This window comes from Corythoichthys intestinalis, chromosome 2 (genome assembly GCF_030265065.1).
Source record: "Corythoichthys intestinalis isolate RoL2023-P3 chromosome 2, ASM3026506v1, whole genome shotgun sequence".
Classification (NCBI taxonomy): domain Eukaryota; kingdom Metazoa; phylum Chordata; class Actinopteri; order Syngnathiformes; family Syngnathidae; genus Corythoichthys; species Corythoichthys intestinalis.
The window spans coordinates 22,982,356-23,003,841 of NC_080396.1; the positions used below are offsets into that span (position 1 = coordinate 22,982,356).

General features: G+C 38.8%; 2 protein-coding genes across 3 annotated transcripts; both read left to right on the forward strand.

Moving 5' to 3' along the window:
- The first annotated feature begins 27 nt into the window (after positions 1-27).
- f7l (coagulation factor VII, like) lies at positions 28-5,747 on the forward strand. 2 transcript variants are annotated; one of them, XM_057859511.1, is made up of 8 exons: positions 28-189; positions 714-877; positions 952-976; positions 3,042-3,155; positions 3,233-3,373; positions 3,441-3,529; positions 3,597-3,717; positions 5,074-5,747. In XM_057859511.1, the coding sequence occupies exons 1-8, from the start codon at positions 102-104 to the stop codon at positions 5,619-5,621; spliced, it is 1,290 nt and encodes a 429-aa protein (XP_057715494.1). In that variant the 5' UTR covers positions 28-101; the 3' UTR covers positions 5,622-5,747. The 2 variants fall into 2 exon arrangements, with proteins under 2 accessions (XP_057715494.1, XP_057715504.1); XM_057859521.1 differs by lacking the exon at positions 3,042-3,155.
- A 1,801-nt stretch (positions 5,748-7,548) lies between these two features.
- On the forward strand, positions 7,549-14,910 carry LOC130931040 (coagulation factor VII). Its single transcript, XM_057859499.1, has 8 exons — positions 7,549-8,823; positions 8,944-9,107; positions 9,194-9,218; positions 9,311-9,424; positions 9,496-9,642; positions 12,402-12,520; positions 12,584-12,704; positions 13,954-14,910. Exons 1-8 carry the CDS (start codon positions 8,751-8,753, stop codon positions 14,541-14,543), a joined length of 1,353 nt encoding a protein of 450 aa, XP_057715482.1. The 5' UTR covers positions 7,549-8,750; the 3' UTR covers positions 14,544-14,910.
- The last annotated feature ends 6,576 nt before the right edge of the window (positions 14,911-21,486 follow it).

A 21,486-nucleotide genomic window follows, 5' to 3' on the forward strand; every position in this document is an offset into this window, starting at 1 on the left:
AGACAAAACCAACAAGGCTGAGCCATATTTGGCCAGTTTACACATGAATGTGATCACGTGTTTTAAGTCCATTTTTGAACTTTGTTCAGATCGGAATTAAAATGGCGAAAACAAGCAGAAACCCTAAGCAGCTCTTCTTCCTAGGGATTCTCGTAGTGTGTATCCCAGCATGCATTGGGCTTCCTGAAGGTCAGTTCTCCGCCTTTTCAAACTACAACTATCCTTCCTTTTTCTCCTCTTCATCTACTTCGGAGACATGGTTGAAGTTTGTTTTACTGAGCTAGGTGATCATGTCTAATTTCGATGTAAGTGTGACCAGTTGATGTTGGCCACCTCTTAACTTGAATGAGTAGCAGAATTGGGAATATGATGTCAAATCAGTTGCTAATTTTAAGATTTTGGTCTAGAAATCTTTGGAATACTGAACTTAACTTTGACTTGGTACCCCTAAAAGTAGATCTTTGATTTGAAATGCCTAATTTCACAGGTCTGAAAATCATTACAGAACTTCAAAGATTTCTTAACTGTAGCGTGAACATCATTTGACTTATTGCAACAGTATCCTAGTTGACTTATTACTCATGAATTACACATATCTGACTCACTCAAACTTCTGAAGAATACCATTGATTGAACAAGGTATTTTTTCAAATGTATTCCACTTCTTTGTGGCCTACTGCCACTCGTCAGTGCTATAAATGTTATTGAAACAGGCCTGTTTTTGGGGAAACCTGACGCAAGCATTTTCCTTCATCGAACCCGTCGAGCTAACTTCTTCTGGGAAGAGCTGAAACAAGGCAACCTGGAGCGCGAATGTTTAGAGGAGAAATGCTCATACGAAGAGGCTAAGGAGATCTTTGCTTTGCCGCAACAACTGGTCAGAGTATCGCAGTCAGCTGGTGGTTTTGGGCAAATAGAGCTGTCCACTAATATGTTGCTCTTGTTTTGCAGGAGGTTTTCTGGAGAATGTACACAGGTAGGTTTGTATACGGCGGAAAACACAGACAAGGCTGAAAAAGCAGTTTCTGCTCTTGCACCCCTCTTTGAAATAAACTGCTGGATTTTAAGCCGAAAAAAACTGTTGTGTTTGATAGAACAATATGTCTATATGCTGCCGTAGCAGATTCATGGCGCAATTAGCTATTTTTAACTTGTCCGTTTAACCCTGAGAACCCGTGTTTACAGACGTCGCGCAACCGCTTTTGTTTCAACCTAGCCATAAAAAGAATTTAAGTTATCTTATTTATCATTCGAAATGTCTGTCATTTTCAGCTTAGAATCATTAATTAATCATTCATTGATGTCTAATATTTAGTTAAAAAAAAAAACGGCTTTAAAAAATTATTCACACGCATATTTTAAACTTTTAAACAAACCACGTCACAAGAAAAAATTGGCGTCTGTAAAAAAGTCACGGATATCTACCTCATAACTATCGCTTAATTGTATTTTTTGGGTTACAGTCGTAATTTTCCCCAATATTTTAGATGATAAATAATCGATCCAAAAAAAAGAAAAATTGAAGAAAAAAAAACATTTAAAAGGGTAAATATTAGAGATGTTCCGATCGATCGGCATCCCGATCGATCAGATTCGATCACGTCATTTTCAAAGTATCGGAATCGGCAAAATAATACCGGCCATGCCTTTGTTTTAAATATATATACAGAATATTTTTTAATTAAATCGTTTTCTAATTGTATTTAACGTTACAGAAATAATATGTTACACTCATCCAGTCTTTAGTAAAATTTAGGCTTAAGGTCGGGTTATCAAATTTATCCCTATAACGGCAGTAATTAATTTTTTAAAAAATGTATCACATTAAATAACGCAATTAATGCATGCGCTGCACGACCCACTCACACATTGTCGCACTCAATCTGTAATGGCGCCGTTATACCTATACAGAGAGATAAAAGGCAGCGTAAAATGAAAAGAGTGAATTTTGGCAGCCTTAAGAGTTTTTTTAATCGGCTAAAGCGTTACAATCCCTCTCCCTACGATTAGAAATATCATGGGAAGCAATGTGGGGAAGCAAGATAGCAATTGATCTTTTTCTTAACACCTTATGTTGTTTCCCAACGCAGAGAAGATATATCAATTGGTAGCACTACGCACAGTCATGGTTCCACTTCCCATCATGCATTTGGGCATGGCTAGAGTATCATTTACTGAAAGCTCAACAAATACACTAGATGGCAATATTTAGTCACAATATACAAAGTCACAAGTCTTTCTATCCGTGGATCCCTCTCACAGAAGGAATGTTAATAATGTAAATGCCATCTTGGGGATTTATTGTCATAATAAACAAATACAGTATTTATGTGCTGTATGTTGAATGTATATATTCGTCCGAGTTTTATTCATTTTTTTCTTAATGCATTGCCAAAATGTATATGATCGGGAAAAATTATCGGGAATGATTGGAATTGAATCGGGACCAAAAAAAAAAGCAGTCGGATCGGGAAATATCGGGATCGGCAGATACTCAAAACTAAAACGATCAGGATCAGATCGGGAGCAAAAAAAACCTGATCGGAACAACCCTAGTAAATATATGAAAAAATCTCGACCACTCCTTGATGTCTGCGATTTCTGCATTGCGACCCTTGTTATATTAACATGTTTCACCCATAAAATCCCCCCAAAATCCAGCTGTGGCCATTCACAGCTGTGTCTTGACACTCGGTGATACATGCTACATCGAGTTTTTGGATCGTAACAAGATAAGTACACGAAAATATCTCGTTAAAGTCACGACGTCTGTATTTGTGCTCTCGTGTGCTCTCACCTCCAGATAGGGTTTTGCTGTTAATTTTTTTTTTTTTTTAAATGCACTCCTGTTCAAATGTTTTCTTCCCCCAGAAAATTGAGATTTTTAGCTTTCCAATGATGTATCACACATGCATATCGGACAGTTTTGAAATTTGGCCAAACTGGGGGTCTCAGAGCGGAACTTCAAGTCACCTGAGTGTTTTCCGTCATACACATTAAAAAGTTGCTTTTCACAAGCTTCACGACGTGCCTGTTTATAGCCGAAGATCACTGCCTGTCGTCTCCCTGTAAGAATGGTGGCACTTGCACTCGCAAGATCAACACCTTTGTCTGCCAATGTCCACCTAGATTCCACGGATCAGTCTGTGACAAAGGCAAGGCCGGTTGGCATTGACTGAATTGCTTATTTGACTGACATTTGCCTAGATATGATATGTATTTTTCTTTGTAGCGCGCGTGACCGCCAATGGATGTCGCTATAGGAATGGAGGATGTGAACATTTCTGCAAAGAACTTCCCGACCGGACGCACATTTGTTTCTGTGCTACAGGATACAGTTTGGATCAGAACAACAGTACTTGTAGTCCACAAGGTTTGCCGCATCTTATGGTCATGACGGATTAGTTTTCTGTTTGATGACGCCATTAGCTCTATCCTAGACCCTGTCCCCTGTGGACGACCAATGGTCCATTTTGCCCCAAGAGTTGTCAACGGAGAGATCTGTCCCAAAGGACATTGTCCCTGGCAGGTGAGGTAAATCTTTAGGGAGGTCAAGACAAATTTATGAATGATGACTACCTCATGTGTATATGAAGGCTCTCCTGACTGAGAATCACCAGCAAACATGCGGTGCTATCATTCTATCCGATCAGTGGATTCTGACTGCAGCTCACTGTGTCTGGAGAAAGCCGAACAGCATCCTCCATGTCATCGTGGGTAAGTTGATCATGAAAGGCCGAAGCTCAGGGGAACTAGCCCGTGAACTCACTTTCTGCTATATATATACACCGTAATTTTTGGACTATAAGCCGCTACTTTTTTTCCTTAATTTTGAATTCTGTGTCTTATAGTCCAGTGCGGCTTATTTGTTGATTTATTTGGGTTAATAGGTAACACTATTTGACAGCAGCGTCATAAGACCGTTATGACATAACACCATCATTGGCATTTCTAAATGCTTTTGACGGATGTCATTAAGTGTCATCCAGAAAATTATGTCATTAACTCCATATATGTCCAGCTCGGATCTTTTAAATCCATTCAAAAGTGAGCTAATTTACCAGATAACTGTCACGGATAACACGGGCAGGCAGGTGGTTTGGACCCAAATGCAGGGAAACAAAAATGCAGCAAGGCAGGTGGCGGTGAACTCAAAAAACGTTTTAATAATCACTAACAAAAACACAAAGTAAGACCAAAAGGACTGGGGATAAAAAAGGCAATGTTCAAACAAAACTTACTTAATCAGAGGGACTGGTACACGAGGGCTTGGACGGGACTTGACATCAACACTGACAATGACGCAACAAGGAGTGAAAAGAAACTGGAACCTTATATACTCACACAGACAAGGGGTATCGACACAACGAGGAACAGGTGAGTACAGGAGGATGCAGGTTGGAGGATACACTAGGAGCTGCCACAACAGGTGAAATAAATGGGCAATCACAGGGACAAGTCACACTAGGAGAAAACAAACACAAAACCTAACAGATAACACTAAATGACATTTGTTATATGCATTCATTAATGCTCATGACAGTGTCATGTCATAATTATGATTGTCTAATGACAGTCTTATGGTACCACTGTCAGATAAAGTGTTACCAAATACCTTAACTAGCAATTAATGAAACAACAGGAACACTAACTGAAGAAATAATCAGCACAGAACAAAAATTTTTGATTGTTATTAACATTTGTAGCGCTGCAATGCATGCTAGGAGGCATGTTGGACAACAACAGAGTTGACAGCAGGTGGCAGCAGCAGTTGACTGTCTCGCCCAAGGGAGCAGTGATGGCCAAATGAAGCTTCTTGAAGCAATGAAGCTTTGCAGCCAATTGATGGTTCATTTGGTCTCACTACGGATGTCGCTGTCAAATGAAGTGTTAACGGTTAACATCTTTTGGTGTAAATAGCCCATAATACAGTGAGGAAAGCTGCGTCTTATAGTCCAGTGCGGCTTATCTATAAAGAAATGTCGTTTTCGAGTCAAATTTGGTGGGTGGCGGCTTATAGTCAGGTGCGCCTTATAGTGCAAAAATTACGGTATATTTTTTGTTTCTTTGAAGGCGAACATGACCTGGAGACGGACGAGAAAACGGAGCAGAAGCGCAGAGTTTCTAAAGTCCTGATACACCGTGGTTACAACCACTCCAGCTATGACAGTGACCTGGCCATGCTGAAGCTTCACCGTCCCATCAAATTGGGACTATATGTGGTTCCCATTTGTCTCCCGGCTAGAAACAGCTCGTTCAGCCGTACGCTGGCAGCCATCCGACAAAACACTGTGTCAGGTTGGGGTCGCCTGTCACTGCACGGGTCGACTGCGAGATTGCTGCAGCGTGTGGCGTTACCACGGGTCCCCCTGCAGGAGTGTCGTCTGCATACCAAACTCAACATCACAAGAAACATGCTCTGTGCCGGGCTACAAAAGGGTGGCCAAGACGCATGTAAGGGAGACAGCGGAGGCCCTCTCGTGACGCGCTATAAGAAAACGTGGTTTTTGACTGGTGTGGTGAGCTGGGGGAACGGTTGCGCTCAAAACAACATGTACGGCATTTATACCAAAGTCAGCAACTTCCTGGATTGGATCCAATACCAAATGTCCAGATGGTGAAAGCAAGACAATTAAATCATCCAACCGACAGTATGATAGTTTATTTAAGCTGTGTTTGGAGATAGAGCCAGCTAGACTTTTTCTGCTGGACAAAACACGTTCTATAAAATTCAAGTGACATTCAAAGCTGTCTATTGTCTTACTTTAGTAGTGTTTGAGATGGGCTGCAAAGTTTAGAGTTTGTGTATTTTGGATTTTTATATGGGGTCCATCATTGTTACCATGTCAATCTAACATTTACGTAGATTGAGATGGGCCTTCACTACAGGCATCGTTATGTGTGGACCAAAAAAAAAAAAGGGGGCGCCTGCTAATCCTAGGGCAGCATGATATTTTGTGTGTTTTTTTGTTTGTTTGTTTTGTTTTAATGGGGAAAGAACTTTTGGTGGAATTAGCTAAAATTACCATCTAAAAACACTGGCCAGGAAATTGAATATCAGGCACATACATACACATACAGTAGAGCGAATAGGTATTTAGTCAACCACCAATTGTGCAAGTTCTCTTACTTGAAAACATTAGAGAGGCTTGTAATTGTCAACATGGGCAAACTTCAACCATGAGAGACAGAATGTGGAAAAAAAACAGAAAATCATATTGTTTGATTTTTAAAGAATTTATTTCCAAATCAGTGGAAAAGTAGTATTTGGTCACCTACAAACAAGCAAGATTTCTGGCTGTCAAAGAGGTCTAACTTCTTCTAACGAGGTCTAACGAAGCTCCACTTGTTACCTGTATTAATGGCACCTGTTTTAACTCATTATCAGTATAAAAGACACCTGTCCACAACCTCAGTCATTCACACTCCAAACTCCACTATGGCCAAGACCAAAGAGCTGTCGAAGGACACCAGAGACAAAATTGTAGACCTGCACCAGGCTGGGTAGACTGAATCTGCAATAGGTAAATCGCTTGGTATAAAGAAATCAACTGTGGGAGCAATTATTAGAAAATGGAAGACATACAAGACCACTGATAATCTCCCTCGATCTGGGGCTCCATGCAAGATCTCACCCTGTGGCATCAAAATGATAACAAGAACGGTGAGCAAATATCCCAGAACCACATGAGGGGACCTAGTGAATGATCTACAGAGAGCTTGGACCACAGTAAAAAAGGCTACTATCAGTAACACAATGTGCCGCCAGGGACTCAAATCCTGCACTGCCAGACGTGTCCCCCTGCTGAAGAAAGTACACGTCCAGGCCCGTCTGCGGTTCACTAGAAAGCATTTGGATGATCCAGAAGAGGACTGGGAGAATGTGTTATGGTCAGATGAAACCAAAATAGAACTTTTTGGTAGAAACACAGATTCTCGTGTTTGGAGGAGAAAGAATACTGAGTTGCATCCGAAGAAAATCATGCCCACAGTGAAGCATGGGGGTGGAAACATCATGCTTTGGGGCTGTTTTTCTGCAAAGGGACCAGGACGACTGATCTGTGTAAAGGAAAGAATGAATGGGGCCATGTATCGACAGATTTTGAGTGAAAATCTCCTTCCATCAGCAAGGGCATTGAAGATGATCAGCATGACAATGATCCCAAACACACCGCCAGGGCAACAAAGTATTGGCTTCGTAAGAAGCATTTCAAGGTCCTGGAGTGGCCAGTCTCCAGATCTCAACCCCATAAAAAAATCTGTGGAGGGAGTTGAAAGTCCGTGTTGCCCAACGACAGCCCCATAACATCACTGCTCTAGAGGAGATCTGCATGGAGGAATGGGCCAAAATACCAGCAACAGTGTGTGAAAAGCTAGTGAAGAGTTACAGAAAACATTTGGCCTCCGTTATTGCCAACAAAGGGTACGTAACAAAGTATTGAGATGAACTTTTGGTATTGACCAAATACTTATTTTCCACCATGATTTGCAAATAGATTTTTTAAAAATCAAACAATGTGATTTTCTGGTTTACCCATGTTGACAATTACAGGCCTAATATTTTCAAGTGGGAGAACTTGCACAATTAGTGGTTGACTAAATACTTTTTTGCCCCACTGTACACATAATCCTCTAAACTGACAATGAGTGCTTGGCTTGACCTTTTATCTGGCGCTCATTCAACTCATTGGCTGCTAAAATACCAGACGTCCAATCCATTTTGACTGCGAATGACCACTGCAAACACTCCCTGTTAAAATGGATCGGATTGCTAGGGTCATCAATTTCAGTGAAACATGAGCCTTCGCAGACAGTCTTCCCAGTTTAAATGAAGTGGACACTTAAACATGATGAAATAAAAAACCCAAAAATCTTTAGAGTGGTATTAGAAGTCATAACCACTGTTTTCTTGTTTTTATTAACAATTTAATCAATTTGTAAATTTATTCATAAAAATATTTTAAACATAATATTTAGAAATACAATAAATGCAGAGTTGGCATACGCATACTGTATGTGGAAATCACATTTTGGGTCATGTACAAAGTAAGTCACACACTTGAACACTAAATTTTAATAAAATGTGATGTTCACATAAGTGGACGCCAGGTCATTATGGGGCTAAGATTTTTCTTTTTTTTAAATTACCAAGTTTAAGGATTATAAAGTTAATGTTTTGGCGTGACCATCAAAAACTGCTGATATGAATATTATTGAATATTTATGGGTGAACCTCGGCTGGATTCTGTCATTAAGAATGGGGCAAAATTTTCCCCAACAATTGCGAAGATTATCCGAAATGTTTGATGCAGGTCAAGCAGTTTAAAGATACACAACGTCTATTTCCTAAGTATTTCTTGCCCACGCCAACTGCTTCTACTCCTAATCTTGTACAAAATCACTTTAATAGCCTGCCTACATTCTATATCCATTCTTGAGCGAATGTGACACGCATGTTCTCGTTAAAGAAGCAAAATTTTAATTTTCATCCAGAACCCCCCTAAAAAAATCCCTTGAAAACTTGTGCTTTTTCACACCAAAACATTTGTTGTATAAATGTAAGTAAATAGCTAACTGAGAAGGACTGTCTGTATCTAAGAGCGATTTATGTACCCACTGTATGTAACCTTTGTGATCAGTTCCCCAAACAGCTGCATCATGGAGGTGGAGTCTTCTCATCAGGCTCATCAGCATTTGACCATTGGTAGGGTTACTGGACTTCAGCCTCATACAAAGCAACCGGTCCGTCCATGGCGTCAACAGCATGCTTGAGTGTGTTCATAATATTGCTCTTCGTCTTCAGCTCGACATCATTGGCATCAGGTCAGAGAAGAGAAACGAAGGAACCTTTACGGAGATCATGACATGTTTTGTCATGCTGAAGTAACCCCAAAAGAGGAACCTAATTTGATTTTTCAAACCTGTTGTGTGCTTGTTCCTCAGTCTTCTTGGATCCAAATAAAGCACGCAATGTCTTGGTGCGCACCAGGAGGTTCAACTCAGGCTGGCTGGAGGAACTGCAAAAGGGCGATCTGAAGAGGGAATGCTTGGAGGAGAAGTGCTCATATGAAGAAGCACGGGAGGTGTTTGAGCATCAAGAGGCCACGGTTTGCTTGTCCTACTTTTTTTCTACCTAATTCAGCTTCACCAGCAAAGTGTTGAATCAGTTCTCCAACGCTTTGTTTTTCCTCAGGACGAGTTCTGGAGGACATACAGTAGTAAGTAGAATAAACACTTATCAAGGCCATTCGAGCGCTAAACTAAAATTTTGATTTATTAAGTTGTGTCTTTACCTAATGATATCCTAAAGTTCCAGACAGCTGTGAGTCGAATCCCTGCTTGAACGGAGGAACATGTTTGGTTTTGACGGCGTCTTACAACTGCCTTTGTCCACCTCACTTTAGTGGTCTTAACTGCGAGCACGGTAAGGTCAGAGGTCAAGTTCACATGTGCCTTGTCTCCATGTAACTCACTACGCAGTTTTATATTCTGTAGACGACCGTGTCGGCCCAGTCACGTGCCTTCTAGAGAATGGCGGTTGTGAGCACTTCTGTGAAGAAGTCGAGAGTGGCGGAGGACTCAGGTGTTCTTGTGCAGATGGATACGTTTTGAATTCTGATGGCCAGAACTGTGTGGCAAAAGGTGAAAACTTGGTGCTTTTTCTAAGACTTGCCTTGACTTTGCCTTGATTTGTGAACACTAGCCGTGACTAAACTCACTTCACGACAAGCAGAAACTGATCTGTATTGGTAAATATTTGACACAAAACAGAGGCTTCCAGCTGTTTGTTGCCACTATCGGTTTATCATCAGACAGTAAACATAGTATACATTGTCTACTTAAAACAACCATGGGCCTATAGTCTTTTGGTTTTCTAACCTGTAGGCAACGGTTAGCATCTACTGTATGTGGCTTTGTTGTTACAGCCCTAAGCAACATATATTTACACACACATGTATTGCTATGTCTGTCTTTTACTGCCTCCAAGTTGCCAGGACTCAAACAACAGAATGAGTAGCGCAATGTGCATTGAATTAAAAACGAATATGTGACAAATTACGGTAATTTTTGGACTATAGACAAGTTTCCTGAGCGAAACATGGGCTGCACCATCTTTGTTCATTTCAGCTCTCAACTTTCGGTTTAGACAGAACAACAAGTACAGTCCCTGACAAAAGTCTTGTCGCTTTTCCATTTTGTAGAAACAATTGCTAATAACCTGACTTAATTATTCAATTGGTTTCAGAAATGGCCCATATGAAAGCTGAGACCCTCCCAAATGATGTTGAAGTTACAAAAATATATTGGCTTCACTGAAAAAAGATCATTCAATGAAGAAATAAAGGTCAAATTTTAGCAAGACAAAAGTTTTGTCGCCTACAGAAAGTAGTGTGAAAATTGAACAAAAAATGTACTTCAAATACAAAAACATGTTACACAACATAAGCGAATTAAGTAGTGGTGCTGTGAGATCCAAATTTAATATTCTGTATGACTTCCATGGGCTTCGGCAAGGATTCATACAATTTATTGGTAAAGTCATCAGGAACATCAAAGAAAGCAGTCTTGCATGCCTACCAGAGGTCATCAACATTCTTGGGTTTCGTCTTCCATGCTTCCTCTTTCATCCTACCCCAGACATGCTCAATGATGTTCATGTCTGGTGACTGGGCTGGCCAGTCCTGGAGGATCTTGACTGAAGTATGCGATGGAGCACCATCCTGCTGCAGAATTTGTCCCTTTTTATGGTTAGGAATGTAAGAGGCAGCTAATATTAGTTGATATTTCAGACTATTTATGTTGCCTTCCACCCTGCAGATCTTTCGCACACCCACATACTGGATGTAACCCCAGACCATGATTTTGGTAATGATGTAACCACCTAACTTCACTGTTTTCTGAGTGAATCTCGGGTCCATGCGGGCTCCAGTAGGTCTCCTGCAATATTTGTGGAGACTGTGGTGTAATTCAATGGAAGATTCATCTGAAAACTCCACCTTTTGCCACTTTTCCAGCGTCCATCCTTTTGACAGGCTGTGGGCCTTGGCAATTGCCACACGTTTTCTTAATTGTCTGCACCCTGAGAGATAAATAGTCTAATGTGAAAGCTAAGACCCTCCCAAATTATGTTGAATGCACAAAATATATTTGTTTCACTGAAAAAAGATTTATCATGTAATGAAGACATATAGGTCAAATTTTGGCCAGACAAAAGTTTTGTCGCCTACAGAAAGTAGTGAGAAAAGTGAACAAAAAATGTACTTCAAATACAAAACTATGAAGTCATCAGGAACATCAAGGAATGCAGTTTTGCAAGCCTCCCAGAGTTCATCAACATTCTTGGGTTTCGTCTTCCGTGCTTCCTCTTTCATCCTAGCCCATAGATGCTCAATGATGTTCATGTCTGGTGACTGGGCTGGCCAGTCCTGGAGGATCTTGATTGAAGTATGCGATGGAGCACCATCCTGCTGCAGAATTGGTCCCTTTTTATGGTTAGAAATGTAAGAGCCAGTTTAGTTTTGTTGATATTTCAGACTATTTATATTGCCTTCCATCCTGGAGATCTCTCGCACACCCCCATACTGGATGTAACCCCAGACCATTATTTTGCCACCACCAAACTTCACTGTTTTGTGGCAAAAGGTGGATTTTTCAGATGAATCTTCCATTAAATTACACCACAGCCGCCGCAAATATTGCAGGAGACCTACTGGAGCCCGCATGGATCCGAAATTCACTCAGAAAACAGTCCTCATGTCTGGGGTAGGATGAAAGAGGAAGCATGGAAGACGAAACCCAAGAATGTTGATGTACTCTGGGAGGCATGCAAGGCTGCTTTCTTTGATGTTCCTGATGACTTCATCAATAAATTGTATGAATCCTTCCCGAACCACATGGATGCAGTCCTTCAACCCCATGGAAGTCATACAAAATATTAAATTTGGATCTCACAGCACCACTACTTAATTCGCTTATTTTATGTAACATAATTTTGTATTTGAAGTACATTTTTTGTTCAATTTTCACACACTTTCTGTAGGCGACAAAACTTTTGTCTTGCCAAAATTTGACCTTTATGTCTTCATTAAATGATAAATTTTTTTCAGTGAAACAAATATATTTTTGTACATTCAACATCATTTGGGAGGGTCTTAGCTTTCATATGAGCCATTTCTGAAACCAATTGAATAATTAAAAGTCAGGTTATTAGCAATTGTTTCTACCAAATGGATAAGCGACAAGACTTTTGTCAGGGACTGTAGATAAAATTATGAATGATTCCGTCTTGGTCAAATGACGTGGAAGAATTTGTTCAATGAAGACAACACTTTTTCCCCGCATAGAAGTACATGTGACGCCATAGTAAAATTTCAAATAAACTATTATTTTCCTTGCCACAGAATCTATACCGTGTGGCGTGACTCCAGTCCTTCTGGATCAGAACAATACCAATCACCTTGACCCTCGTGCTCGGATTGTGGGCGGAAAAGAGTGCCCAAAAGGCGAATGCCCCTGGCAGGTATGCCGAATTGAGAAATACTTTAACTTCAGAGTCCACTACAACAAAACATTTTTCTTGTAGGTGCTGCTGCTTTATAAAGGTAAAGGGTTTTGTGGTGGAGTAATCATTGAACCCATGTGGATCCTCACAGCATCTCATTGCTTGGAAGATACTGATTTGCAGTTTCTAGATGTGGTTGCAGGTAATAAGTCACTGTATACGTTCTATTTCAACTTCATAGAGCGGTTTGAGGGACTCATTATTTTAAAGGTATGCTGCTGCGCTCAAATGAAATACAAATACAGTGGGGCAAATAGTATTTAGTCAACCACTAATTGTGCAAGTTCTCCCACTTGAAAATATTGTTTTTCTACCAAAAAGTTCTATTTTTGTTTCATCTGACATAGTCCTCTTCTGGATCATCCAAATGCTCTCTAGCGAACTGCAGACGGGCCTGGGAATGTGTCCCCCTGCTGAAGAAAGTACGTCTGGCAGTGCAGAATTTGAGTCCGTTGCGGCGCATTGTGTTACTGACAGTAGCCTTTGTTACTGTGGTCCCAGCTCTCTGTAGGTCATTCACTAGGTCCCCCCGTGTGGTTGTGGGATTTTTGCTCACCGTTCTTGTTATCATTTTGACGCCACGGGGTGAGATCTTGCATGGAGCCCCAGATCGAGGGAGATTATCAGTGGTCTTGTATGTCATCCATTTTCTAATAAGTGCTCCCACAGTTGGTTTCTTTACACCAAGCATTTTAACTAGTGCAGATTCAGTCTTCCCAGCCTGGTGCAGGTCTACAATTTTGTCTCTGGTGTCCTTTGACAGCTCTTTGTTCTTGGCCATAGTGGAGTTTGGAGTGTGACTGACTGAGGTTGTGGACAGGTGTCTTTTATACCGATAATGAGTTAAAACAGGTGCCATTACAACAGGTAACGAGTGGAGCCTCGTTAGACCTCCTTAGAAGAAGTTACAGTAGACCTCTTTGACAGCCAGAAATCTTGCTTGTTTGTAGGTGACCAAATACTACTTTTCCACTCTAATTTGGAAATAAATTCTTTAAAAGTCAAACAATGTGATTTTCAGTTGTTTTTTTTCCCCACATTCTGTCCGTCATGGTTGAGGTTTACCCACATTGACAATTACAGACCTCTCTAATCTTTTCAAGTAGGAGAACTTGCACATTTGGTGGTTGACTAAATACTTATTTGCTCCACTGTATCTGTAAAATCTACTTAAATACATTAAGTATTAGTACTTGATTAGGGGGGCATTGGGGTTGATTGTCAATAGGTTTGTTGTCACACTTCCTATAATTTGACCACCAGAGGGTGGCGTTGCACAATATCAACAACACAATTGCACACACCTTAAGTGTGTCATCACTGTGTTTCAGACAATGAGTGCCCTGTGATGTTAATACATTTTTGCCATCTACCGGCGTTTTATTTGTTAGGTGAACACAACACAGCGGTAGAGGAGGGAACAGAACAGGTCATCCACGTGTCTCAAATCCTAATGCACGAGAACTACGTAAAGGCGACGGCTGACAACGACATCGCCCTGCTACGACTGGCCTCGCCCGTGATTTATACGCCATATGCCGTGCCGGTGTGCCTGCCCACTAAATCTTTGGCTGATCGTGATCTTTGGGCTATCCACATGCACACGGTAAGCGGTTGGGGACGGAGAGCGGAGCATGGTCCAACATCACATATCCTGCGTCGCCTCAGGGTGCCTCGCATACGTACCCAACAGTGCATTGAAGAAAGTGGTGTGAAGATCACGAAAAATATGTTTTGTGCCGGATACCTTATGGGCCGTGAGGACTCATGTAAAGGAGACAGCGGAGGCCCTCTTGTGACGCAGTACAAAAAGACCACATTTTTGTTGGGCATCGTGAGCTGGGGGAAGGGCTGCGCCCGGCCAGGCCATTATGGTATATACACGCGAGTCTCCAACTACCTGCGGTGGATACATAACCACACAGTGACACTACAAATTTCAAACGGCACACAATTTCCACTGCATAATCTGACCACCTGAGCGCTCATTTACCAATCATCCACCATATACATTTATCAGACACATCAAGTATTTTTTTTGTGTTGTGTATTCATTTTCTTCAAGATTATTGTAATACCTGACCTAATTGGAGTTCAATATTCACAAATTTAACTTTTAGTATTTTCCATATGGAATCTGAGTTATTTAAAAAAAGTCACCTGTTTTCATTTTTTGTGTGCTTTTTCTGAAATACTCAAGTACAAGCACAAGTAGCACAAAGTGGCATCAAAATTGATTTTACATTGGCTTGATGACATATACATTAAATCACTGGTATTTGTATATGGAATTTGCACCCGCTTGTGTAATATAATATTTTGCTAATAAATATTCATTTGAAAGTCCATTGATGTCAAGGAAGTGGAACTTCATTTTTCAAAGATATATACAAAATTGTGAGCGTCATGGCTCCAAAGAGCCATTAAAGGAAAGAAGGAGCTTTTTCATGGAGCAACAGATGCTCATTCAAAAACATTGGCAAGCTGTTGTCACTCAAAACTTCACCTCTGCCAATGGTAAAAAAACCAAAATAGCAACAAAACATAACCAAAAGGTAAGGAAAACACATATGGCGGAAAACACTCCGCTCTGAGAGCCCCAATTTGGCCAAATTTCAAAATTGCCCTAAATGCATGTGTGATGCATCATTGGAAAGCTTAAAATCTCTATTTTCTGGGGGAAGAAAAAATTTGAGCAGGAGGACATTTTTTGACACCTGAAAAGTAGTTCAATTCAGGGGAGTCAAAAAGAGACATTTTTGAGGCCTTTGAAATTTTCTTTAAGTTTCTCACTTAAAAATATTTTTTGAACACTGAACCTGGTACACAACAAATAAAAAATGCTTCAAGGAACATTTTGTAAAACAAACATTATTTTATCTATTTCTTAAAGATGATTTCCCCACTCGTTGTCATTTCATAGTCATTGTTTGAAAGGACACATCGACTTGTATGAAAAAAAGATATAACTATTACCTCAGGGCCGTGCCATGCCTCTCTGACAGATACTCAAGCATGTCCTTGGCGTTGCCGAAGTTTTTTCCAGCGTGCACGGCTCTTCTGACAGACTGGAGGAATTATAATCTGCGCAAAAAACATATCCAGGGGAATTTTAGGGGTTGAATTCCAAAACCATAATATTGTACTTTTTGCAAGTGGGCTTTTTTAATAGGTTTTCAATTAAGATTAAAGAATGTGAATGCATTGTGGTATTTTTACCTCATTGAAAAAGTTATTTGTGTTGTTTAAAATGAGTTAAAAGGCTCTTTAGGTTAAAAACCTTTAAGTGAATGCATTTCAACTATTCTGCAGTTATTTCTGCTAACCGCTAGATGTCAGTGCATGCTTGTTTAACTTTTGATATTGCCTATTCTATTCTGCCCAAAAACTGTGGTTACAGAAAGAGTGTTGTTATGGTAATAGATTATCAGAGCTGAATGAGAGAAGCAGATGTGTGCTACATCGCAACCTTTTTGTAAGATGCGCCATTTTTTAAATCGAAGTAAATAGAAACCGAAAAGCAATGTCGGCCGTTCTTTTTAAAAGCTACAGCTAAGTTCACACATGCATGATTGCTTTGACTGAGAATACAAGGCTACATAATACTTACAAGTGAACATATAAATGTGAGTGCATACATAAGCGGAGTTTAAGGGAGGGCCAGGCCCCCCCTGGTGGCCGAAAAGTGTCAGTGCATGTAATTGACTTTCCTATATATATATATATATATATATATATATATATATATATATATATATATATATATATATATATATAAGGGCTGTCAAACGATTAAAATTTTTAATCGAGTTAATTACAGCTTAAAAATTAATTAATCGTAATTAATCATAATTAATCGCAATTCCAACCATCTAGAAAATATGCCATATTTTTCTGTAAATTATATATATATTCTGTAAAATAAATTGTTGGAATGGAAAGATAAGACACAAGATGGATATATATACATTCAACATACGGTACATAAGGACTGTAGTGGGCATTTCACTCTACTGTCATTTAAATCTGTCTATGCTGTCCTCACTCCGAAGCGTCTACTTTTTCCAAAGCTAGACAGCTAGTGAACGACGCCTTAATAATTAGACTTCTTCCTTTTTCATCTGATTTATTATTAAAATGGCCTCAAACCATTGTCGTCTTTAGACCGTCGTAAAACTACCAAAAAAAAGTACACAAGCATTGCATTAGCAACAACGTTAGCTTAGCACGCTATACAGGTTCACTAAACATAAACAAAAAGCGTCTCATACAAAAAACATAACATTTCGCTTACTAACATAATATGTACATTCTTTACAACAACCATACTTACGGACAAATCTTGTCCAAGGATCATATAAGCACAACATTATCAGCTCGAGACGTCGTGCAGCCATAATGAACTGGCAAGAAAACAATAAACCATGTCGCAAAGCGACCACAAGAGTTCGCTGTTGGACAGCACAAAAAGCCTTGCTGTAAAACTTACCAAAAGGCAGAATCCTTTCTGAGCGGGACATGTGCATTAATTGCGTCAAATATTTTAACGTGATTAATTTAAAAAATTAATTACCGCGCGTTAACGCGGTAATTTTGACAGCCCTAATATATATATATATAAAAGCTGTAAAGCAATAAAACAACAAAAATTAATGAAATGAACAAAAAAAGATATTTTTATAATAGGTCAAAATGATTTTTCGAACTGATTAAGTGACGAGCACCTTAGATGGTCATTTGCTTTGCATATTATTTAAAAAAAAATTTTTTAAAAATTAGGGCAGGGCAATTTTATTTTTCAAATGATTTTTTAAAATCTTTGTTTGAAAATTTTTTTTTTGATTGAAGCAACTTTTTGGAGATTGAATGATTCAGACACATGTCACACAAAAAGGATTGCTAAAATCAAAGAATTTTTTTAAATGAAAAATTAAGTGTTCAAATGCAAATATTTGAGTCTCAAATATTTTTTCGCATTCAAAAACTTTTTTTCTATGATTGAAATTTTTCTTTTATTGATTGATTGAAGTGATTTTTCTTTTTAAAATATATTTTTTTTGTTTGAAGCAACTTATTTTTTGATTGAATAATAAAGACACAAATGTCCTAGCCAAAATTTGGCCCAAACGCAAAACAACATTACTTCAATCAAAAAAAGTTGCTTCAACCCAAAAAAATTGACTTCAATCCAAAAAATAAAATAAAATAAATAAAATAAAATAACATAGCATATAAATAAATAAAATAGCATTCAAATGCATTTTTTGGAGTTTCTAATTTATTTTTGCATTCAAAAACATTTTTTTGAATTGAAGTGACTTTTTTTAATTGAAAATTTAATTGATCGAATAATGAAGACACAAATCTACCTCCATATGGCTCTGCGCAGGTGATACAATTTTTGACTCGGGTAACTACATTGGCATGACACCGGCGGGCGTAACATATTCAATGGATGACGATCTTGGCAAAAAGTATAGCTGTCCTAAGCAGCCTGATTTAGGAATCCCCTCAAAACTGATAGGAAACAAACAAACAAACAAAAAAAACGCTCACTTTCAACTTATTATAAATATTCTTGGAAATTATTAAATACATTTTATTGCTGACACTGCGTTTTGGGGTCATCAACATGTTTTGCCCCCCCTGCCCCAAAAGTCAAACTCCGCCTATGAGTACATAACACTATTCATCTATTGTGTTTAGCCTCGAAGGCTACGACCTAGGCTTTATAATTTAATCATTTTATTAATCTAATACATAGATATCATCTTATAGTAAGCAATCCAAACGACAACACAGGTCGAAAAGATAATGGATAGCATGCTAGCCATTTAGCCTGCTGTGCCCGTAATTCAGGTTAGGGTTTGTCAGTCCTGATCCTGACTCCACTAACTTGAGGAGCGAGCAAACTCGAACAGAATTAAAGACACACTGATTTTAACTGGATATTATCGCGTGCTTACCTTGTTTCGATCCAAAAACTCTGTGTAGCATGTATCACCGAGTGTAAAGACACAGCTGTGAGTGGCCACATGACTTTGTTTGGCTTTTATAGCTGAAACACAGTCATTAAGCAAGGGGCGCGAAGCAAAAGTCACAGACAAAAAGGAGTGGTCGAGATTTTTCAAATATTTAAACGTTTTCTTTTTCCTTCAATTTTTCTTTGTTTGGATCGATGATTTATCATCTAAAATATCGGTAATATGCGACAGTAACAACAACAAAATAAACAATTAAGAGATAGTTATGAGGTAGATATCCGCGACCTATTTACAGACATGATTTTTTAAAATTGTGACGTAACTTGTTTAGAAGTTTAGAATACACGAGCTAATTACTTTTTCAAGTCGTTTTTCTTTTTAAAACTAAATATTAAACATCAATTAATGATTCTAAGCTAAAAAAAAAAAAAAAAAAATCAATCAAAGAACAATCAATATCTTCCGCTACATCATGATTACTCAAATTTAACAGGGACTTTTGTTATAATTGTATGTAGCACTTTTGGCAATTTCTATCATGCCTTGATGGCTGCACTTCATGGCACTTCAGCTCTTGATTCAGTTTGACTTGAAGGTAGTTCGTTAGTGTGTCCAATTATAAATTAAAAAGGTCAATTGATAAAATTAACTTACCGATGCAATTTTTGAGTCACGGAACATTTCTTTTGCTTATTCTGAGAAATGATCAGCAATAGTTGCAGGCAAATTGTGTCCGGCAACAAATTGGCAGAATATAATCTCCGCTTTCTTCACTTTTCATTCTCCAGACTTCATCTTTATGACCAGTGTTGTTAATCTTACTTTTAAAAAGTACTTAATTACAGTTACAAATTACTTCTACCAAAAAGTAATTGAGTTAGTAACTCAGTTAACTGAATGTAAGAGTAATTAGTTGCTTGGCAAAGTAACTGGTGTTACCTTTCATGTTTTTTTTCCATTTAAAAAAAAAAAGAAAAACGAAAAAAACAAAAAAATAGTAACCTTTGCTGTTTGAAAGTCATTTAATGTTGTGAATCAACCGTTAAAGTTGTAAAAATTGCTCCTTTTTTGCATTACCGTAATTTCCCGAATATAAGGCGCACCCGTGTATAACGCGCACCCCAAATTTACTTGTAAAATCTAGGAAAAATTATTGTACCCGTGTATAACGCGCAACCTAATTTTAGCACCAATAAATAGAAGAATACAAGAAAACAGAGCTCGTGTATAGATACAGAAATGGCATTTTACTGACTGGTGAAACACAGCACAAGCATACCACATTGGTAGTTCAAAACATTACAGTAAACGGACAATATGTACGGTAATAATATGATCTGATGACCTTCTTGAACTTACCAGAATCCAGGAGAAAACAAAACAGATGTGACTTTTCTTTTAAAGGCTGGTGTATAACTTGCTCGTTTCATCATGATGAATAAATGTTTCCTCCATGGATTTATACGGTAAAATAAAAGTGTGAACGTAAGTCGGAAATCCGAGAGAGCTCATCGCTGTCGAAACGACAGTAACAATAGGAACTATTGTTATTTGGGTTTGAGTTTCCCGAGGGACAGATATAGTTGACGGACACAGGAAGTCTGTGTTGTTACGTTTGTTATGGTTCGAGTTGCGGAGCTGCAATAAACGTTGACTCAAATGAGTTCAAGAAACTAAATTCTGTGCTTTATGAAGAGTGAAAAAAGCAGAATTTAACACAGACGAAATCATTCGGCCGATCAGAGTGAAGTATTACCGAAACAAAATGGTGATGTCACGTACCGTATGGTCGGCAACGGATCGATTTCTGTCTCCATCCATGTACCCGTTTATAATGCGCACCATGATTTTACAAGTTGATTTTGGGGGGGAAAAAGTGCGAGTTATATTCGGGAAATTACGGCAGTTACCTTTTGTCTACTTTCAACATGTGACATTTTTAAAACTGTTTCATCATTTAAAGATAGATTGAAGTCAAGATTTTGCCGATTTAGGAGTATTTTAGATAAAAAGTTACTTAGTTTAGCTTGGAAGGTTGACTACAACAGAGCCTTTCTGAGAAGTCTACTGCTTTAAAATGGCGGCTGTTTACTAACGCCGCCGAGTCTGTCATTTCGCATGTAGTTCTATATACATGTGATATCTAGGCGTAGATTTTAGGCTGTCGGCTACAGTCAGGAAATATTGGAGCCACCTAGCCTAGAATCGCGTTTGCTACAGCGTCACAACAAACACTCTTCTCTCTCCATGTCTCTGACTTTTTTCGCGTCATTCAACCAACAGAGTAACGCACATTGTCTCGTTGCCGAAACGGTGACAAAATCCGAACTGGGAAAAAAAACGTAATGCATGAAAAATGTATGGATTTTGAACGTACGGCGTACACATTTAAAAATTAGTGCTCACTTGTACAAATTACGCTGAAACCGTACAACTTGACAGGTATGCTGTAAACGGGGATATCAGGAGTAAAACGGACAAATTAAAATAGTCCGAGGGCATACTGGGCAATGAAACTGCTATGGCAGTAATTAGACATATGTATCATATAGAACACAACAATTCTTTTGGCTTAAAATACAGAAGTTTATCTAAAAGGCTGTCGCAAGGACAGAAACTGCTTTTTCAGCCTTGTGTGTGTTTTCCGTTATATATAACTGTTAATATAATGGGAAAACACAATGTCTAAACATAAAGCTGGCACCATATATTGAAGTGATACCCGAATGTTCTTGAAATGCATCATTACGATTCAGCAAAGGCAATATAATCTTCAAATGATACGACAAAATAACATGCCAAGCATTTAATTTGTATGTTGGCCATGTGTTCTGCCAGTCATTTTGCGCAGTTATACTTCGGACAAAAATCTACAACCAGTTCACCTCTAGTGTGTTTACAGACCTGATAGAAAACAGAGGAACGTGTTTGTTCTACCGA

Coding starts and splice junctions, on each gene's coding strand:
- LOC130931040 (XM_057859499.1), top strand. CDS start 8,751: ATGGCGTCAACAGCATGCTTGAGTGTGTTCATAATATTGCTCTTCGTC. Junction 8,824..8,943: donor CTCGACATCATTGGCATCAG/GTCAGAGAAGAG, acceptor CTTGTTCCTCAG/TCTTCTTGGATCCAAATAAA. Junction 12,521..12,583: donor AAGGCGAATGCCCCTGGCAG/GTATGCCGAATT, acceptor TTTTTCTTGTAG/GTGCTGCTGCTTTATAAAGG.
- f7l (XM_057859511.1), top strand. CDS start 102: ATGGCGAAAACAAGCAGAAACCCTAAGCAGCTCTTCTTCCTAGGGATT. Junction 190..713: donor ATGCATTGGGCTTCCTGAAG/GTCAGTTCTCCG, acceptor TTATTGAAACAG/GCCTGTTTTTGGGGAAACCT. Junction 3,718..5,073: donor CATCCTCCATGTCATCGTGG/GTAAGTTGATCA, acceptor GTTTCTTTGAAG/GCGAACATGACCTGGAGACG.